At 49.2% G+C, this 19,237-nt stretch overlaps 1 protein-coding gene across 1 annotated transcript; it reads right to left on the reverse strand.

The window, feature by feature from the left end:
• Window positions 1-1,015: 1,015 nt before the first annotated feature.
• Window positions 1,016-16,519, reverse strand: igfbp5b (insulin-like growth factor binding protein 5b). Its single transcript, XM_008404229.3, has 4 exons — window positions 14,706-16,519; window positions 6,185-6,396; window positions 5,969-6,088; window positions 1,016-4,701 (listed from the first exon to the last, which is right to left on the reverse strand). The coding sequence occupies exons 1-4, from the start codon at window positions 15,052-15,054 to the stop codon at window positions 4,570-4,572; spliced, it is 813 nt and encodes a 270-aa protein (XP_008402451.1). The 5' UTR covers window positions 15,055-16,519; the 3' UTR covers window positions 1,016-4,569.
• Window positions 16,520-19,237: the final 2,718 nt, after the last annotated feature.

A 19,237-nucleotide genomic window follows, 5' to 3' on the forward strand; every position in this document is an offset into this window, starting at 1 on the left:
AAAACATTTCCAAAATGCTAACATTTTCAAAGTTAGCAAACATGCTAACTTTAGCTTCCCATAAATAAATTTTTCCACTTATTTTCTTGTTTTGTAAACTTTGAGTTGAATAAAACCACCACTGGTGTGACGTATAAATACCATGTTTACATCACCAGAACTAATATTTATGATTTATGACTTTAGCTTTAGCACAATTAACTATTTTGCTAGCTGTGCCAACCACTGTGCTAATCAATGAAAAATTCAGATCTTGTGATGATATTGTAGCTCTTGTTGCTCAACAACAGACAAACTTCTGCTAATGGAACATATTTTTAGTTTAGCGCTTTAGCATTTTTGCTAACTTTTAGAACTCTTAGTGCACAATTACTCCAGAAAAAAGATACATTTCTAGTTTACTGGGCTGTTTTGTGGAGTTTCAGTTGATGACAGATGATGATGTAGCACAGGATATCAGCACCACTGATTAGCATGTTAGCATAACTAGCATTAGCAAAAAGTGTTTATGATTAGTGCTTTAGTTAGCATCCTGACCTCTGCGCCAATCAAGTATCTTGTGATGATACTGTTGGTTTAAAAACATTAAAATCCACCAATAGGCAGCGGCGGCCATTATTATTTCTGCAAACATGGCTGTTTGTTGTTGTGAACTGTTCACTGATTGGGTTGCATTTAATTAGTACAGCAAAAAACAACAACTCAGAATCAATCACGGAGATGTAAAACCCTGAATTTCACCCCGGGACCTTCTGAAAGGTTGGACCAAAACAGAGAAACTGAGTCAAATCCTCCGGAGCCTCCAGGTTTCTTTCTGCGGTCGACAGAAAATGGTGGAGCTGCAGATCCGTCCAGTTGCTCTGAAAGCCGCTGCCTCGCCTCAGGCCAGGCTCGTGACGTCACTTCCTGCCCGCCGCGCCTCAGGCTGTAAGAGGTTTATCAGATTACCAGGCGCTTACGATCAGGATGATTCCTCCTCATCTGAAGCCAATTTCTACAGAAAACACCAGGCGGCTTAAATGAATACATAACTTTATTTAAATAAATGCTTTGTCATTACAAAAAAGACAAAGGTTAAAAGAGTACATAAATTACAAGTTGAATAAATATTACACAGTGATATTCACTTTTATAATTTGAGATTTTTTTCAGTTTTTTTTGTTTTTTTTAATCTGTCGCTCCAAATACTGACCAATATTTCCCGCTGCCACCGATGCGTCTGTCTCTGAACACCAAATTACGAAACCCGATTGTCTTTACAACCAAAACTCTGTTGTGAATCTGAACCAACAGGCTGAGCTGCTGACTGTCCTACTGAATAATGAAGTACGAGTTCAAACCGACTGGAGGCGGGACGTTTCCCAGAACTCCCTGTTTCTGTCTCTAACTGGATCTAAGCGGTGAATCGGTGACGCCCTCATCAGGGGCCGTGGCTTCCGCCGTGGGAGCTACCAGGCGATAGCTACCAGGCGATAGCCACCTGGTAGCTATCGCTCCCACGGCGCTCCCTCGCTCTTCCCCCCCCCCATCCTCTCTGTCTCGGCGCAGCGTCTCCAAACCCAAAGAGTCGCTGCTACCGTCTGAATCCAGGCTTGGGCCCCTGTCACTTTGGGCCCCTGAGTGACACCTGTCACTTTGGGCCCCTGAGTGACCCCTGTCACTTTGGGCCTCTCAGTGGCCCCTGAGCAGCCCCTGTCACTTTGGGCCCCTGAGCGGCCCCTGTCACCCTGGGCCCCTGAGCGGCCCCTGTCACTCTGGGCCCCTGAGCGGCCCCTGTCACTCTGGGCCCCTTAGCGGCCCCTGTCACTCTGGGCCCCTGAGCGGCCCCTGTCACTCTGGGCCCCTGAGCGGCCCCTGTCACTCTGGGCCCCTGAGCGGCCCCTGTCACTCTGGGCCCCTGAGCGGCCCCTGTCACTCTGGGCCCCTGAGCGGCCCCTGTCACTCTGGGCCCCTGAGCGGCCCCTGTCACTTTGGGCCCCTGAGCGGCCCCTGTCACTCTGGGCCCCTGAGCGGCCCCTGTCACTCTGGGCCCCTGAGCGGCCCCTGTCACTTTGGGCCCCTGAGCGGCCCCTGTCACTTTGGGCCCCTGTGCGGCCCCTGAGCGGCCCCTGTCACTCTGGGCCCCTGAGCGGCCCCTGTCACTCTGGGCCCCTGAGCGGCCCCTGTCACTCTGGGCCCCTGAGCGGCCCCTGTCACTCTGGGCCCCTGAGCGGCTCCTGTCACTCTGGGCCCCTCAGTGGCCCCTGAGCAGCCCCTGTCACTTTGGGCCCCTGAGCGGCCCCTGTCACCCTGGGCCCCTGAGCGGCCCCTGTCACTCTGGGCCCCTGAGCGGCCCCTGTCACTCTGGGCCCCTGAGCGGCCCCTGTCACTCTGGGCCCCTGAGCGGCTCCTGTCACTCTGGGCCCCTGAGCGGCCCCTGTCACTTTAGCTCGAAACGCGGCTTCAGAAAGGAAAGTTTTCCAGGCTTTAGTCTCTGCCGACCTCAGGATCGTCGTCGTGCATCAGGATCTACTGAGTTGTGAAATAAGTTGCTTAACGTGATTCGACTGGTATTGTGCTGTGCAAAAGTTTTAAACCACTCCTCGTTTTTTAACACTTTGCTAGCCGATTGATTATCATATTCTTCAAGTATTCAGGCTTTTATTTTGAAGTGAATAAAGACTGTTACGCAGCACTTCAGTTTTCTTTCTTTTTTAACAACAGCTGTTTCACAATCTTATGGCAACATTTTAAAATTAAATTGGTGCCAAAAGATTGAAGTCTTCCAAGAGCCGATGCAATTTGAATTGAAGGTAGCACTGCAACATTAGCCTCTGCTAACTAGCATGTTGGTGAAGCGCTTCTGTGCTAGCAGAACTAGCTCCTTGGTTAGCGCCCAACTCTGAAAGATGCAACTTGAATTGAAGATGAATCTTTTGAGTCCCAAAAGGGAAAAAAAGTGTCAAATCTCCCCAGAATTAAAATGAAAAATAAACTTGTATGCAATCGGCAGAAGCTAATAAACTGTTTGTTTTTTCAATATTAGAGGGAACAACTCTGGCTAAGAAATCTGTACATCAACTATTTTCTGCATGTCAAACTGTTTGCTGTCGCACCTGAATGATTAGAAGACATCAAGCAACTAAAGTCACACAATGAAAACCCTTCAGGAAGTGGAGAACCGTTCAATAAAACCAGTTTAAAGATTAAAAGAGTTTGTTTAAAAGCAGAAGTTAAAGGAACGAGGGATGACTGGGGATTTTTGCACAGCAGCCCTGGATGCACCCATTCCCTCTCGCATTCGCAGGACAAACAGCTTCCTGACATTCCTCGGCTTCCCGTCTAACGTCAGTCGTTGGCATTCACATAAAAACAGAAAAAGTGAGAATCTTAGCTTATTAAGTCGTCAAAGGAAGAGCAGGAGGTTCTGAAACGACGCGGACAAACGGAGCTGGACTGAATTTAAGGGACCGACCACATTCATCGTTCTTCTCTGTTCGGCTCGAACCTCGTCCTGAATAGCGCCCCCTGGTGTCGCTTTCACACTAGTGCTTGAGTCTGTTTGTAGGAAGGCACAGAGAGGAGAAACCGGGTCCGGAGACCTGCTGCTCATGTCGTGTTCTCACGGCGCTCCGCTGAGGAAAAGGCAGAAAGCTCCCACTGCCCCGTGAGCTGCTGAAACAGGACACTTTCCAATTCTTTACAGGCAAAAAGTCTTTGTTTTCTTTACACGATCTGGCTTTTCTCTACAGGAAAAACCCTCAAAGAATATTTAAAAGTAATACACCATGAATATGTTGTACTGACGGGGAAACGTGGCTCAAAACGTAGGGCGATCTTTTACTTCACTGAAGGCAAAGAAATCACAAATAAAACCACAAAAAAAGAGTCAGTTAGAGAGGAAACGGCCCGATCGGCAGGTCGTTCCCCCGCCCCCGAAAAACACAATCCCAACTCGGAAAAATCAAACGTGCTTCCCGTCGCTGAAGCTGGGAGTCTTTGATTTGACCAGCGGAGCTGCGCGGCGCCGCCCGGCAGCTTCATAGGCACAGTTGGCATGTCAGGCTGGCTACGTGGTCGAAGAGCCGCTCACGTTCGTCTGCGACCGTCTGAACGCTCCGAGTCCCCAAGACGTTCGCTGCGTTGGAGAGGAAGGGCCGTCGGGGTGGCGACGATCGAACAGGAGAGGAGGAAATGCAACGTTCTGCTGCTGGTTTGTTTCTGAAATAGGCTCACTGTGACACACCAACGCGTCACACAGGTTTCTAAACAGGATCCCCTTTCTATAAGTGCCCTGAAAACCCCCAGGAAAACCAGAAAACAATCATTTCTCAGCCAATTCTCAGTCCCACGACACGCAGCTGGGTCAGTTTTCTCCTCCTTCTTCTTCTTCTTGTGAATTTTTTACAGTCAAATGAAGAGGTGGGGGATCCGAAGTGGTCTCCTTAATCAGAGAATAGTGCTTTTTCTTTGTGTCTCTCTGGTAGAAGCAGGTTGTTGGTGTGAGCAGAGGGCGGAGCATACAGGTGTGACTCAGAAGATGCTGGGTCATGTGACGGTTATGGGGGCGGGGGAAAGGGGCCGGGGGCTTCACTCGTTGATGCTGCTCTCCAGGTCTTTGCACTGAATGTCCCCCCCGCTGTAGTCCGTCCCTGGCAGCATGACGCCGTATTTGTCCACGCACCAGCAGATGCCCCGCTTGCGGCCGCGAGACGGCTTGCACTGCAAAACCAGAGAACAGGACAGTTTCAGTGGAAACAGAAGCATACGGTGAACTGGGCCGCATGTCTGCAGCACAGCTAAGGGCAGTTTGAAGAGACAGGCTAACCCAGCAGCCTCACTCACTGGCCTGAGCACCGACTGTTCAGAGAAACTGCCTCTGTAGCGTCGACTTCAAGGCTAAAGGCTAAACAGTTCATGTCCAGCATGTGCGGGATCTGCAGTCACATTAGTTGCCCTTTTCCTGACCCTTGATCTGCACAGATCTTGTAGACGTTACGACGTTTTAACTACATTCACACAGCAGGTCTTGACGCTCAGCGCCGACTTTTTGCTTAATTCCAGTGTCTATCTTTTGCCTGGTCGTTCATGCTAATTAGATGCGACTGCAATCAGAGCTCAGTGTGGACAGTTTGAGACCCCAAAGCGACTGACACGCACAGAAGAACAACGTGGTCGTCACGCAGCAGCACTCTGTCCTACGGAGGTGCAAATGGCCGCCGCTGACAGAAGCTGCTTCAGCCTCCGTTTACGTCCAGATTCACCGGATCTGTCGTCTCTCGGAGCAGAATTATGATGCATGTCTCACGCCAGTGACCTGAAAGTTGAATAAAACGCTTTGAAAACTCTAGGATCTGTTCCACATGTTGAGGTGGCCCAGATCGGGGCTTCCTCTGGGTTTCCTCCGACCGCCCTACAACATGTACGTTAGGTTGATCAGCCGCTCTAATGGAAGCCACATCTCTGACCCCGAGTAAGGACATATGGACGGATCAGCCAACCGGTGGACGGATGTTTGGTGCTAAAGCAACCAAGAGGACTCTGTCCATGCCCTGTTGACCTGCACTGACCACAATCAGCCACCCAAACCTCCCCAGGTCCTTAAATCCAGTCTTATCTGCTTTCCTCTGTGGAGGAAGAAGATACCAGCTGCTACCAAAGCTGCATCATCCCTGAGGAAACCTGATCGCATCCAAGTCCCACTAAACCCTGATAAAGACGTTCCAACGGTTGGTTCTGCGCCACGAAACGTCAAGTACAAACCCTTTCATCCTTAAAACTGAATTTCTATCTGGGTTTCATCAGCAAATCTTTGCCACAATGCAAAAGATAAATCAGAAGGTTGTCAGTGCTTTGCACCTGCTGAACTGAATTATTAGCAATGTTTACTCAAGATTTAATCTGGTTGGGTGTGAGGCAATGATTGCTCCAGATGCAGAAAGGATGTGGGTATAAAACTGGAGAAGAAACCTTCTGCTGCCTGACCCACCTGTTTGCGCTTGAAGAACCCTTTCCTGTCACAGTTGGGAAGGTACAGAGACAGCGCCATGACCCGAGAAGTGTCCTTCATTTTCTGGATGATCCCATCCAGTTTCCTCCGACAGGGACCCTTCAGAAAAATTCAGCAGTTCGTTAAAAACCAACATGTGAAACCTTTAAAAGGAATCAGATAGTGGAGACGACATCCCACGTCAACAGAACTTACAAATTCAGGCTCGTGCTTGTCGATGTCCATGGGGGAATAATCCACGCCGGAGCTGAAGGAGCGCTGCTTGCCAAGCTTCCTCTTCTGCTCTTTGCGCACTGCGATCACCTTTTTACTGTTCACAATGTCTTTGGGATGCAGCGGCACCTTGGCTGGCGGCACCACGCCCGTGACGTCCGGAGTCATGTCCACGTCCACCCGCGTCTCCCGATCTGCAGGACGACACCAGCGAAACGGCGTTACGTCGACTCACACCGACTGGCAGGAGAGACGGACGGTAACTGGAGGATTTGCTGCTTCAGGGCAGAAATGATGCGTAAAAACAGGAGGCAAAGCGGCAAACGGCATAAAAACAGAAAGCTAACATGTTTTAGGAGAAAACATTTTTCTCTCCGAAAGCAGCAATACTTAAATATCTGTTAGCAAGCTACGCTAGCTCATCAAGCTGAACTGGTGGGCAGCTAAGGCGCTAAGAGAGGAGCTAATTTTTTGCTAACTTTAGAGACATTTAGTCCACCTAAATTAGTTTGGATACATTTTAACGTGATGATTTGTAAACTTTTGAATAAAGTTCAATATCTTTGGTTATTGGCTGTTGAGGATTGTTCAAGTAGTTTTTTATGCTTTTATTTTGAAGTGAATGAAGGTTCCATTTCCTCTTTAGCATTAGCTTGGACAAGTTGATGTAGCATTTTTAGCATGAGCTAATGCTAAATAACACATTGTTAACTGAGCTAGTGTTGACAGAGCAGCTAACTTTCAGCTAGCGGTTCCCCATGGCTGCGGTTCTGGTGCAGCCCGCTGGCGGACATGGACCGGACATCAGTGGGTCGCAGGAATATATGATCCGTAAAACAGAGCCGGGAATCGAACCTGTGCTGCTTGGGTTTCAGGTTTAAATGTGAGTTTTCCCCGGTGGGTGGAGATCCCTGCCCCCTCCTGTCTCTGGGCCTCTTAAGCCCGAACCCCCAGCCAGGGGTCCTGTAAGGCCACGGAACCAGCCCCCCCCGCCCCAACACACCCCTCCGAACCTCCTGGCTCGGCTGGGCCCGAAGCGCAGGGCGGCGGTGCCAGCGGACGACCCGGTCATATTTATCCGGTAAGGAAACCCGGCGGCGTGTCGGACCCAAAGAACCACCGTCGGAACCGAACACGGACCCGGGTGCAGCGGGGAGGGGAAACGCTGCTGTTGTGGGTTAAAGAGCCGCAGCCTGACGCAGCGTGAGCGTCTGGAGCGGAGCGACCGGCGGGGGGCCGATTGTCTGGACTGGGCTCCGTGTTTGGATACGTCGCTGCGTCTCCGCGCTCAGCCTGTCAGCCGCTATAAATAAACACATGAAGCATTCCTGCATGTGGCCGCCGTGGAAAAACTCATTACTCCTGCGGTCCAGTCCAATCATTTGGATTGAAATGCCACATATTTGGCCATAAAACGGCTGCTGAAAACAAGGGCTTTCTTTTTTTTTTTTTTTACACACATTCTTGTTTCGTGTGTAATTTCATTTGCAGCAGAACAAAAAAGGCCATAAATTAAACACGCAGCTCGCTGTCTTAAAGGGGCAGTATCATGGAAAATCAGGTTGTTTTAGCTGTTTTTTTCTCTCGTCAGAAACAAACTGCAGTGCTGCTTTGATTCATGTTTGAGAAGTCCTGTAATCTCCATGGCAACCGTTAAACCCCGCCTTGGAGCTGAAGCTCCTCCCCCTCTCGGCTCCTTCAGACTAGCCAGCAGCACTTAGCAAACAGCTGCTGAGCTCAATACAGGAGCTACTGCTGAGCTAAAAACATTAAAGGGTTAATAGAGGAGCCATGTTGAGATGACTTCCCGGAGGCGGAGCTTCAGAAAGAGCAGGAGCTTCTTAAAGAGACAGAGACCCAATTTCAAAGTGTTATTTCTTTGAAGTCATATCTGATTTACTTTTCTAACAGCTGAAGGTAACATGGTGACTAGAATGTGCTGTAAAATGGCAACATGTGCCTGTAAAACACGTTACTGCCCCTTTAAGGAGAAATTTAAATGTAAAAAAGCGTTAATAATCCCTCAGTTTTTCCACGCTCCGGTACCGGGCCAGTACCGGGCTCCGGGTCTGGTTTAACTCCTGACAGCTGCGGCCCTTCGCTGAGCGCCGCACCTGATACTCCTGTTTAAAAATTAACATCTGCAGACAATTAGGCCTCATGAATATCCCAGGTTCCTCTCGGGCCGCGGGCCAGCAGGGAAAGACGAGCCCCTGCTGTCTGCGCCTCATCAGGACGGAGAGGCGGGTCCGGTTCTCCCACCGCGGCCCGCTTTGATTCGCTGCCTCTGAAATTACATCTTTACCAGATGTGAGACAGCAGTGAATGGAGATGAACGGGCCGCGCAGAGGACAATGACGGTAAACCATCCCGCAGCATGACGGGGCCACTGCTGAATATTTGAAGGCTTCAGCCTGAAAACGCTGCAGCGCAGCAGGAAACATGCAGTTTGGAAAGGAAAATGTAAAGAAACGAGTCTGGGCTTCCAGGCAGGCGGTCATAATGTTATGCCTGATTGTTATTTTCAATATGATTTAAAACTGCAGACTAATAGAATGTTGTAGGAACTTATTGTTCTCATTTTGATGCAGCTGAAAAGTCAGGAAAATCTTGAAAAGACGAGTTTTTGGTGAAGCCGGTTCTGATCGGTTCTGATCGGTTTGGGTCGGAGCAGCAGGGTGAAAGCCTGTCTGATTCGGCCCGGTTCTGATCCGGTTCTGATCTCAGAAATCCTGAGGTTTGTGCTGTGAATCCGGGCAGGAAGCGGCTCATTGTGAGTCAGATTCTCCTTTGCAATCAAAAAGTTTCCTGCTTTTCTGAATCCACAGTATAAAAATAGCAACCAGAACAATTAAAGGGCCGTTCATGTCAAAACGGCCTGGAGGAGGAGGAGGAGGCAGCACTTACAGCTGCTGCAGCTACAGCAGCTGTAAGTGCTGCAGCTTCTGTAGCTGCAGCTGTAGCAGCCGTAGCGGCTGTAACTGCTGCAGCAGCTGTAAGTGCAGCTACAGCAGGAGCAGCTGCTGAGCAGCTGCTGCAGCTTACAGCCGGGCTGCTCTGCTGGACTCGGCTAGTTCTGGTCTGAGGTCTCGTCCCACATTTGGGTTTGCAACAAGCCGCACACATGCAGGCGGCAGCGTCTGTTTGCGTCGCCGCCACCGCAGAGCAATCACTGGGTGTGACGGGTTTCTGAACAGACGAACATCCAGATGAATCCTCCAAATCTGGAGGATCCGCAGCGAAGCGTCGAGCTCATTCCCACTGTCAACACCATGAATGCTCTTAAAGGGCCGGCTGCAGCTAAATGCCCTTCAACAAACTCAGAACTTCAGAGCTTTGTCTGCGTTCAGTCAGGACTTCTTCATATTTAATACATCTTCACTCATCGATCCTTCAGGTTTTTGTGATTGTTTGCAATCAGAATCACATGTTTTGTGATTCTGACTCAGAAATATTTGAAAATGAATTCTGCGGTATTTTTCTGTAAACGTGACTTTTTGTACAGGAAGCAGCTGTAAAAGGAAATGCTCAAAATGTGCATTCAGCTCACAGTCATGCAGAAAAATGTGAGCATCTGTTGGTTTTACATGAAAAGCTGCAGAAACTGAATGATGTCATTTGGTGTCTAGACGGCCACATAAGAAGCTTCGGCGGCCAGATTTGGCCCCTGAGCCTCGAGTTTGACACATGCAGCGAATCTGCTCCGTGCAGGTGGTGGAGGTCCGGCTGAGAGGATCCCAAAGCAGAAAACCTAATCCGCTCTTCTTCTTCTTCTTTGGACATTTTCCTGCAGCAGCTCCAGATTGAAGCAGCTGCTGAATGAATTTCATGAACTGTGGATGTTATTTTCCCTGGAACGTTGCTTCCTGCACCGGAGGAGAAGGACGCCAAACATCCTGCAGGTTCAGAGCTGCGTCTACAATCATGGAGGTCAAAAGGTTCAAGTCGACTTTCACTCTGTTAGCGGCGAGAAGCTGCAGGGTCTCCGGCTCCGTTCTGGTCAAGTGAAAACAGGAACTTTCACTGATTCCTGCTGATGAACAGAAAACACGTTTCTGATGGGAACCGACGGCGACAGAGACGTTTAAAGGAGCTTCTGTAAAAGAATAAAAGCAGTTTTTAAATACAGCCATCTTTCTCCAGGCTTTCATGGAAATTCATGGCTGATTTAAGTGTCAAACTCCGGCCTGCAGGTGGCAGTATTTCACACGTCGGTGAGCAAACAAAAAGTCACATTTACTGTCGTATCGCAAAATTTTCACAAATATTTATAAAAAGTCGCAAGATGGCAAAAATCACAAAAAAGTTGTTTGATATAAAATGTTAAGAAGTACTTAATAGATGCGGACATTTTTAAAGCTTATCGGGTTTCATTAATGTCAGGTTGAGGCTCTGACCGCCTGACTGGACGATGTTCTGGTCGTGTGAACAGATGTCGGTGCTGAAAGCCGAGGAGCTTCGACGTGCGGCTGCTTCATGCTAATCGGAAACACTCTGGTGCCGCCGGACATATGAGAAGTTCTCATGCTAACATGAAGCGCTGGAGGCCTGCGGTCGCCTCATCTGCTGATGACTGTAAGTATTAATGCCAGGGTGGCGTGAGGTCGGCCTCGTCTGGCTGCACAACGCTGCGCATGCAGGGTGAGACTGCTGCAGGTTTCCTGTTGCTTTGCAGGCATTCTGCCGTAGGAACCACTTCTTAATCATCCTCTGCTTCTTGGCAGAGAGAAATCTGTTGAAACATAAGGCCCTTTCAGAAGCCCCGAGGGTACAAGGCCTGCTGCCATGAAGTCATATCTGCTGGCAAGCTTCCCCGGGTCTGAGTCACTGGCAGAGCCAGCACACCAACCCGGAGCAACTAGGATCCCAGCGCCGGAGGAATTAATGGGAAGGCGTGAGAGTTCACGGTTCCTCCTCCTGGTCTGCCTCACTCAGCTGGTCCAGCTGGTCGGCAGCAGAAACCAGACGCTGGCCGGTCCACAGCCGGACGCCTCCAGGAGAACGGACACGAACCCGAACCGGGCAAGAAGCAACAACAAACAGGAGTCCAGTTCATCCGTCCACGGCCTGGACTCACTCGTCCCTCTGCAGGGCTGGTTTGCAGAGGCGTCTGCCTCCAGGAATCCGTCCGGCTTTGCTCACACCAATCGGCCCAACAAACCCTACCCAGGGTCAAGTCCAGCCTGAGAGACGCCAAACCTCACGCCTGGTTCACACGGCAACATCTTCAAAAGCCCGACACGATAAAAAGTCTCAAACTGGTTTAAATCACCAAAATTCAGACGTCACTCTGGGAATCTCACAAAATCTCAAACGTGAGCTCAGAGTAACCAAACATGGAAGAGGCAGAAAAACCGATGCGCTGGACCTTCTAGTTGTTCTGTCTTTGGTGTTTCTGTCACTTCGCTTTCTGATTGGCTGCATGTCACATTCAGTGGGCTGATATCGGACCGAGACCGTCCAACATGTCGATATCCCTGATACCAAGCAGAGCAGAACGCTCCGAACTCACAGCAGGAAAATCAGGGCATCAGTCAGACTGGGAGAAGTCGGGACGAAACTCAGCGTGAAAATCTGTCAACATGAAAAACACCTGAACTTTCCCAACCTGCAAAACACCAACAAGTAAACGTGGTTTACTTGGCACATCGTCAGGCAAACCGTCGGATCATCAAACCGTTTTCCCAAGATGAACTTAAGACCTGGGGGACCCTGAAACGGGTTCCCTCGTTTCGGGGAACGTGGGGTGAAAATGCCTCATGGGACGTCTGATGTTCAAAAGTTGATCAACTGGATCTGATTGGTTGAGCAACTTTAAGCCGCTTTGCATGCGGACAAATTAGCCAAAACAGTGTAATTTCAAGATCGTTCCGTTGGGCTAAAGCAGGTCAAACAAAAGCTGGATGACCGTTAGCTGGACAAGACGTAGCTTGTCGATTTGTATCGACGGATTGGTTTTTATCTTCAGTGAATCTCAGTAGAAATGTGACGATTTTAACTTCCATCAAACCAAAACCAGCAGAGACACCGAAGGCTGTCGACCTGCACCTGTTGGGGGTTAGCTGGTTTACGTTAGCTGGTTGACTTGGCTGGTTGATGTTAGCTGGTTGATGTTAGCTGGCTGACAGTTAGCTGGCTGACAGTTAGCTGGATGACCGTTAGCTGGTTTACGTTAGCTGGTTTATGTTAGCTGGTTGATGTTAGCTGGCTGACAGTTAGCTGGCTGACAGTTAGCTGGCTGACTTTAGCTGGTTTACGTTAGCTGGCTGACATTAGCTGGCTGACATTAGCTGGCTGACAGTTTGCTGGCTGACGTTAGCTGGATGACCGTTAGCTGGTTTACGTTAGCTGGTTTTACGTTAGCTGGTTTATGTTAGCTGGCTGACAGTTAGCTGGCTGGCAGTTAGCTGGCTGACAGTTAGCTGGCTGACGTTAGCTGGTTTACGTTAGCTGGTTGACGGTTAGCTGGTTGACGGTTAGCTGGTTGACGGTTAGCTCGCTGACGTTAGCTGGTTGATGTTAGCTGGTTTACGTTAGCTGGTTGATGGTTAGCTGTTTACGTTAGCTGGTTGACGTTAGCTGGTTGACGTTAGCTGGTTGACGTTAGCTGGTTGACGGTTAGCTGGCTGACGGTTAGCTGGTTGACGGTTAGCTGGTTTACGTTAGCTGGTTGACGGTTAGCTGTCTGACGTTAGCTGGTTGATGTTAGCTGGTTTACATTAGCTAGTTTACGTTAGCTGGTTTACATTAGCTGGTTGACGTTAGCTGGTTGATGTTAGCTGGCTGACGGTTAGCTTGTGAACGGAGCATCCTCTGGAGCATTCAGACTCTGAGGTCTCTTGTCATCCGGTCAGGTGACTTGTCATCATCACCAACCACAATCCACACGGCCCCGCCCGAGTCAAACACACACACACACCTACACACACACAGGTTCCTGAGCGGCAGCTCTGGCTTCGCGTGACGTCAGATAGCAATCGATGCTTCGCTCAACGCCGGGTTATATTTAGAACAACAGAACACCTTCGTTCTGAAACTTTTGTCTGGACCAACTGGATCCAGTTGCTTGTGAGCCGATGAAACCCCAGAGTGACAGACGCACCTTAAATCATTCAAGACAAACGGCTCCATCTCTCAGCCTCACACACGCAGATTTAGTGGTAATCCGACTCTGAACAGCCAGGCATGGCGGCCTGCAAACCCAGTTTGCATCATCTCCCATTGAGCCACATGAACGATGCTTTACAAACTCAATAAAGAGGAAAAAACGCGAGCAATAAAAACTCATGAGCTGCGACGACACAAATCATAACAGCCACGCTCTAAAATGACCACATGAGTCACGTTGAGTCGCTTCTTCACTTCCAGCTTCAGTCATTCATCCAGCAGGGCTGCATCCGAGCCGCATGGGGCCCGGGGCAGAAACAGACCCTGGGATCCACCTCCAGCTTAAACCCACCAACCGCTGCGCTGTCCCTTTAAACGCTTGGATGCAAAACATATCAGTTATGCTAAAGGCACAGGGAAGAGTTGCATCTTTAGCGAATGTATCAGTTATGATGCAAAACCTCAGGATGCAGAGCATCACACAGGAAAACAATGTCTAACTGGGTTTAAGATATCCTACAAATAATTTTAATTGATTTTAGCAAACTAAAAAAGTGCATCAAAAATCATACATTAGAATTTTGTCTTTACTTTCCCTCCATACATTTTACATTTATTTTACATAAATCAAGACATGTAGCAACAGGTGCGGATCAGTTTGCTTATTCTTGGGGCCGGCACAACAAATCATCACACAAAATAATAATCAACTACAAACAAACAACAAAAAGTGCATCTGGGTTTTGTAGCCATTTTCACTCCTTACATTTTGCATTTTTATTTAAAACATGTGTAAATCTTATTGGTCAGAGTGATTTTTATATCAAAATTAACTGTAAAAACAAAAGTGACATATTGTGAAGTTACAGGTGCAGACCAGTTTGCGTATCCTTTGGGCCGGCACAACAAACTGCCACACTAAAACAAATGGTAAACTGTAAAAAAAAAGAAAAGAAAAAAAGGCTTTTTGGGGGTATTTTCCTTCCATACATGTTTTTTAACAACAAAGAAACATGTCAACATAAAGATAAGAAAATAAAATTCTTGTATGAAAATGAATCATTTTTAACTCTAAATGGTTGAAATTTGCTTTGAAACTGAGGCTGAATGGTTACAGGTGCAGCAGTTTGCATATTCCTGGGGCCGGCACAACACAGTCAGAAAAGAGTCAACTGTAAAAAAGAAAACTAAAAAAAGGCTTTTTGAGTCTGTTTTTCTTCCATACGTTTTGCAATGTAATAAAAGAAACGGCATAAAATGAATGTAGCAAAGTTAAAAGTGAAAAAAAGTGTAATGTTTGAATCAAAAACGACTCATTTTCAACTGTAAACATGTAAAATGTGAAGTAGCTGGTTACAGGTGCGGAGCGGTTTGCGTATTCCTCGGGCCGGCTTACCTCCGGTCGCGGCTCCGGCGGCAGCGGCGGCGGACTTGTAGCCCTTCTCGTTGGTGCAGACGCCGCGGCCGTGCAGCAGGGCGTGCAGCGGCTTCTCCTCGCCGCTGCGCGGCAGGCAGCGCAGCCCCTTGGTGCAGGTGCCCGTGTAGACGCCGCACGCCTGCCCCTCGGCCAGCGCGCAGGTCAGGCAGCAGCCGCAGCCCGGCTCCTTCACCAGCTGGCAGCCGACGGGCACCGGCGGGCACATGGACAGCGCCTTGTCATCGCACGGCTCGCAGGGCACGTAGGAGGCCGAGCAGCGGGAGAGCCCCAGGATGATGGTGAGCAGGAGGCAGCAGCTCAGGAACATCTTCAGTCCTTCCGGTCTGACGGACTCAGCGCAGATAATCCGATTCTCACAGTTTATCCAGGAGTGCAGCTCTCCGGTAAACCCGTCATGAACAGCAGGACTTCTCTCTCTCTGGAGTTTGTCTCTCTGGGAGTAAAAAACCAAACCAGCGGCGGTCCTGCGCAGCCTGTCCTTCCTGTTGGACTCCTGCAGACTTCGTCCAGCAGCGGCAGCGGCAGAGTTTCCCTCAGCGGACTGATCAGCTGCAGACCTGCAGAGCCTTTTTAAAACAGCCCAGCAAACCCGGGACCATGAATACGGCGGGCGAGCAGCAGCAGAGGGAGGCGCACTTGTTCCCGGCCTGGCCGGCGGCCAGCAGGAGGAGGAGGAGGATCCCAGCTTCACCCCGAGCCACCGAGCGGCGGCTCAACTGATGCGCGAAACCTGCGGATCCCGCAAACAAAACCGCAGAACCACGCGCGGCTTCTGACGTTTACGCACAAAAAGTGAAAGAGAAATCAGAGCGGAGATGTTTTTTTCTGTTTGGCCGAAAATCCCCGCAGTTTGTCTCCTGTCGGCGCAAATGAAAGCAAAAGTGCAGGGAACAGTTTGGGAACACCGCACTGTTTGCATTTCATCCCGGTTTGTGTGCAAATCCCGTCTGAACTCCGCAGCACCTGTTGCGTCCAGAGGGAAGCAGGTTCTGCGGCGCTGCTTTAGCCGCAAAGGAGCGCAAAGTGCGCACAGGGCTGCGCTGTTCTGCTGCAAACCGCAGTTCTGGCCGCAGTTTCTCCGTTTTAATGCAAAACCCCGGAGAAATCCGCAACTTTCCCCGCTGTGCTCTGAAGCTGGGCGCCTGCTGCTGAGCTCGCCGCTAGACGGCGCTGTTAGCAGCGCTTCCGTCATTGCGGCATTCCTGAGTAATGACAGTTTTATCACATTACCAGCCCCAAACTCCGACTTGAAGCTGTAATCCTCGCTCTGCTGAGGGAGCAGAAAAAACTCAGCCTTTCCGCGGGATGACTGACTGGGAATGATTGAATTTGACCGGTTCGGCTGCAGAACCGAGCCGAACATCCGGGCTGCTCTCTGGTTCTGCTCCCACTTCCTCCGGCTCTTGTTTTGGAGGGAACGTTTTAGTCACAAACGAGTCCTGCAGCTTCGACCCAAACAACAACAAATAAAAGTAGTTTCCAGAAACCGAGGGGCGTGACGGGATCCCGGGAGACATAAATCTGGTGATAATGAAGAGATTAATCAGGACAATAAAGCAGCAGCAGGTTTTAATGACGCGTCTCTGCAGGGGAAATTTCCTCCAGCTACAGGATGAACATGCTGCTCTCTTTTTCACCACTGAAGGAACTCAGTGTTCCAGCTCTTTTCTTCCCTCTGCTCCCCATTCTTTGCTCGATGCAAATCCTAATTCCCCCCGGATCCATTCATGCATCAATCCATCTGTTCCTCCTCGGAGCCGCACCTCCTCCTCCTCCTGTTCCTCCTCCTCCTGTTCTTCCTCCTCCTCCTCCTGTTCTTCCTCCTCCTGTTCTTCCTCCTCCTCCTCCTCCTGTTCTCCTCCTCCTCCTCCTGTTCTTCCTCCTCCTCCTGTTCTTCCTCCTCCTCCTGTTCTTCCTCCTCCTGTTCTTCCTCCTCCTCCTCCTCCTCCTGTTCTCCTCCTCCTCCTCCTGTTCTTCCTCCTCCTCCTGTTCTTCCTCCTCCTCCTCCTGTTCTTCCTCCTCCTCCTCCTCCTCCTGTTCTCCTCCTCCTCCTCCTGTTCTTCCTCCTCCTCCTGTTCTTCCTCCTCCTCCTCCTGTTCTTCCTCCTCCTCCTGTTCTTCCTCCTCCTCCTCCTGTTCTTCCTCCTCCTCCTCCTCCTGTTCTTCCTCCTCCTCCTGTTCTTCCTCCTCCTCCTGTTCTTCCTCCTCCTCCTCCTGTTCTTCCTCCTCCTCCTCCTGTTCTCCCTCCTCCTCCTCCTGTTCTCCCTCCTCCTCCTGTTCCTCCTCCTCCTCCTGTTCTTCCTCCTCCTCCTCCTGTTCTTCCTCCTCCTCCTGTTCTTCCTCCTCCTCCTCCTGTTCTCCCTCCTCCTCCTCCTGTTCTTCCTCCTCCTCCTCCTCTTCCTCCTCCTCCTGTTCTTCCTCCTCCTCCTCCTCCTGTTCCTCCTCCTCCTCCTGTTCTCCTCCTCCTCCTCCTGTTCTTCCTCCTCCTCCTCCTGTTCTCCCTCCTCCTCCTCCTGTTCTTCCTCCTCCTCCTCCTTCTGTTCCTCCTCCTCCTGTTCTTCCTCCTCCTCCTCCTCCTGTTCCTCCTCCTCCTCCTGTTCTTCCTCCTCCTCCTCCTGTTCTCCCTCCTCCTCCTCCTGTTCTTCCTCCTCCTCCTCCTGTTCTCCTCCTCCTCCTCCTGTTCTTCCTCCTCCTCCTCCTCCTCCTCCTCCTCCTCCTCCTGTTCTTCCTCCTCCTCCTCCTGTTCTTCCTCCTCCTCCTCCTCCTGTTCCTCCTCCTCCTCCTGTTCTTCCTCCTCCTCCTCCTCCTGTTCCTCCTCCTCCTCCTCCTCCTCCTGTTCTTCCTCCTCCTCCTCCTGTTCTTCCTCCTCCTCCTCCTCCTGTTCCTCCTCCTCCTCCTGTTCTTCCTCCTCCTCCTCCTGTTCTCCCTCCTCCTCCTCCTGTTCTTCCTCCTCCTCCTCCTGTTCTTCCTCCTCCTCCTCCTGTTCTCCCTCCTCCTCCTCCTGTTCTTCCTCCTCCTCCTCCTCCATCCTTCTGGCCTAAAGAAGCTCCGGTGGGTTTGAAAAGTGCGAACTCATGTCTGAAAGTCTCTCATCGCCGTTTAAACGCAGCAGAGGCAGAGAAAAACCTCAGAAAGTCCAAATTAATGTATTAAACGTGAAACTACGGAAGTCGGTCAGGACCACTGGGAAAAATCTGAGATTAAAGTTGATTTGGGAAAAAAAAGTATTTCAAATTCTGAGTATTTCAAAATGTTGAGATTAAATTCTGAGATTAGAGTCAGGATTGATTTTTTTCAGTTTTATCTTCTGTACCAAAAGTAAGAACTTGTTTCTAAAAATACTCAAAGTATTGAGTTTCATATATATATTATATATATAGTAAAAGTTTTTGTTGATTTTGTATTTGGATCCTGAGATATTTTGAGGTTTATTTTATTTCACTCGTCTCTTTTTCATCAGTTTTATTTCCGTTTTAAATCCGTTCAGCGTTTCTTACTGGTGATTTTTTTTGTTTCTCTGTTTTAGGAGCCAATTTGTGAGACAATTTTGAGATTAATCCAAAAAAAAGTGAAATCTCAGAATTTCTGAGTTTTTTTCTCTCAAAGTTTGACGTTTGGAGCTCAGAAATGTCATTTTCACAGAACATTTCTGAGATTAATTTCACAATTTCTGGGTTTTCCTTCCAAATTTACTCGTTTTTTGTTTTTCACATGTTTTCTAGAAAAGCCGTTGAGACATTTTGGGCTTGTAAAGCTGAAAATGTTCAACTTCAAAAAAGCTTCAAAAACTGAGCTTTGTTCTTTCAAATTTACTCCTTTTTTCTGTTTAACGGCTCTAATGTGCCTCCATAAAAGTCTGAGTGGAGAAACCAATAAAAAGCAGGAGCCAGGATCTGTTCCAATCAAGTAATTATCTTTTTCCATAGCTCGAGTTCAAATAAATCAATGTTTAATAATTACAACCCAGATTTATGAAGCTGCTCAAGTTAAAGTTACTCAGTTAGTTTAATAAAACCTGAAGCGTTTGGAGGGGATCAGTAATAATGTTTTACAGTGCAGGGCTGGCAGTCTGACCCCATCGGTGACCCCTGACCGTGCCGTGCCGGCCGTGCTGCCAGCGAAACGCTGCGCTCTGATTGGCTGCGGTCCCCGTCTTCAAACGCGCCGCAGCCGAGCCGAGTTTGGACCGAAATAAAAAAGCCACAGATCCATTTCTGAACTTTTAATTCCAAGCTTTCAGAACAGCTTGTTCCTGAGAGAGAGCCGGTTTATTTTCTGGAACGTCGCAGCAGGTTGGACTCGTGTTATGAAGTGACATGATTACATGATGACATGATTAATGAAATTTCACGACTTGGTGGACTGTTGGATTCTGCAAGCTGTGTTTAAAATACATAACAGTAAATTACCAGCACATTTGCAAAAGTGATTTATTCAAAGAGAGACGGCATTTATAATTTGAGAAGAGATTTAAAAAAAGAACTGAACAAA

The sequence above is a fragment of the Poecilia reticulata genome, chromosome 2 (genome assembly GCF_904066995.2).
Source record: "Poecilia reticulata chromosome 2, P_reticulata-male-v2, whole genome shotgun sequence".
In the NCBI taxonomy this organism is placed as follows: domain Eukaryota; kingdom Metazoa; phylum Chordata; class Actinopteri; order Cyprinodontiformes; family Poeciliidae; genus Poecilia; species Poecilia reticulata.

Coding starts and splice junctions, on each gene's coding strand:
- igfbp5b (XM_008404229.3), bottom strand. CDS start 15,054: ATGTTCCTGAGCTGCTGCCTCCTGCTCACCATCATCCTGGGGCTCTCC. Junction 6,089..6,184: donor ACAAGCACGAGCCTGAATTT/GTAAGTTCTGTT, acceptor ATTTTTCTGAAG/GGTCCCTGTCGGAGGAAACT. Junction 4,702..5,968: donor GGTTCTTCAAGCGCAAACAG/GTGGGTCAGGCA, acceptor CTGGTTTTGCAG/TGCAAGCCGTCTCGCGGCCG.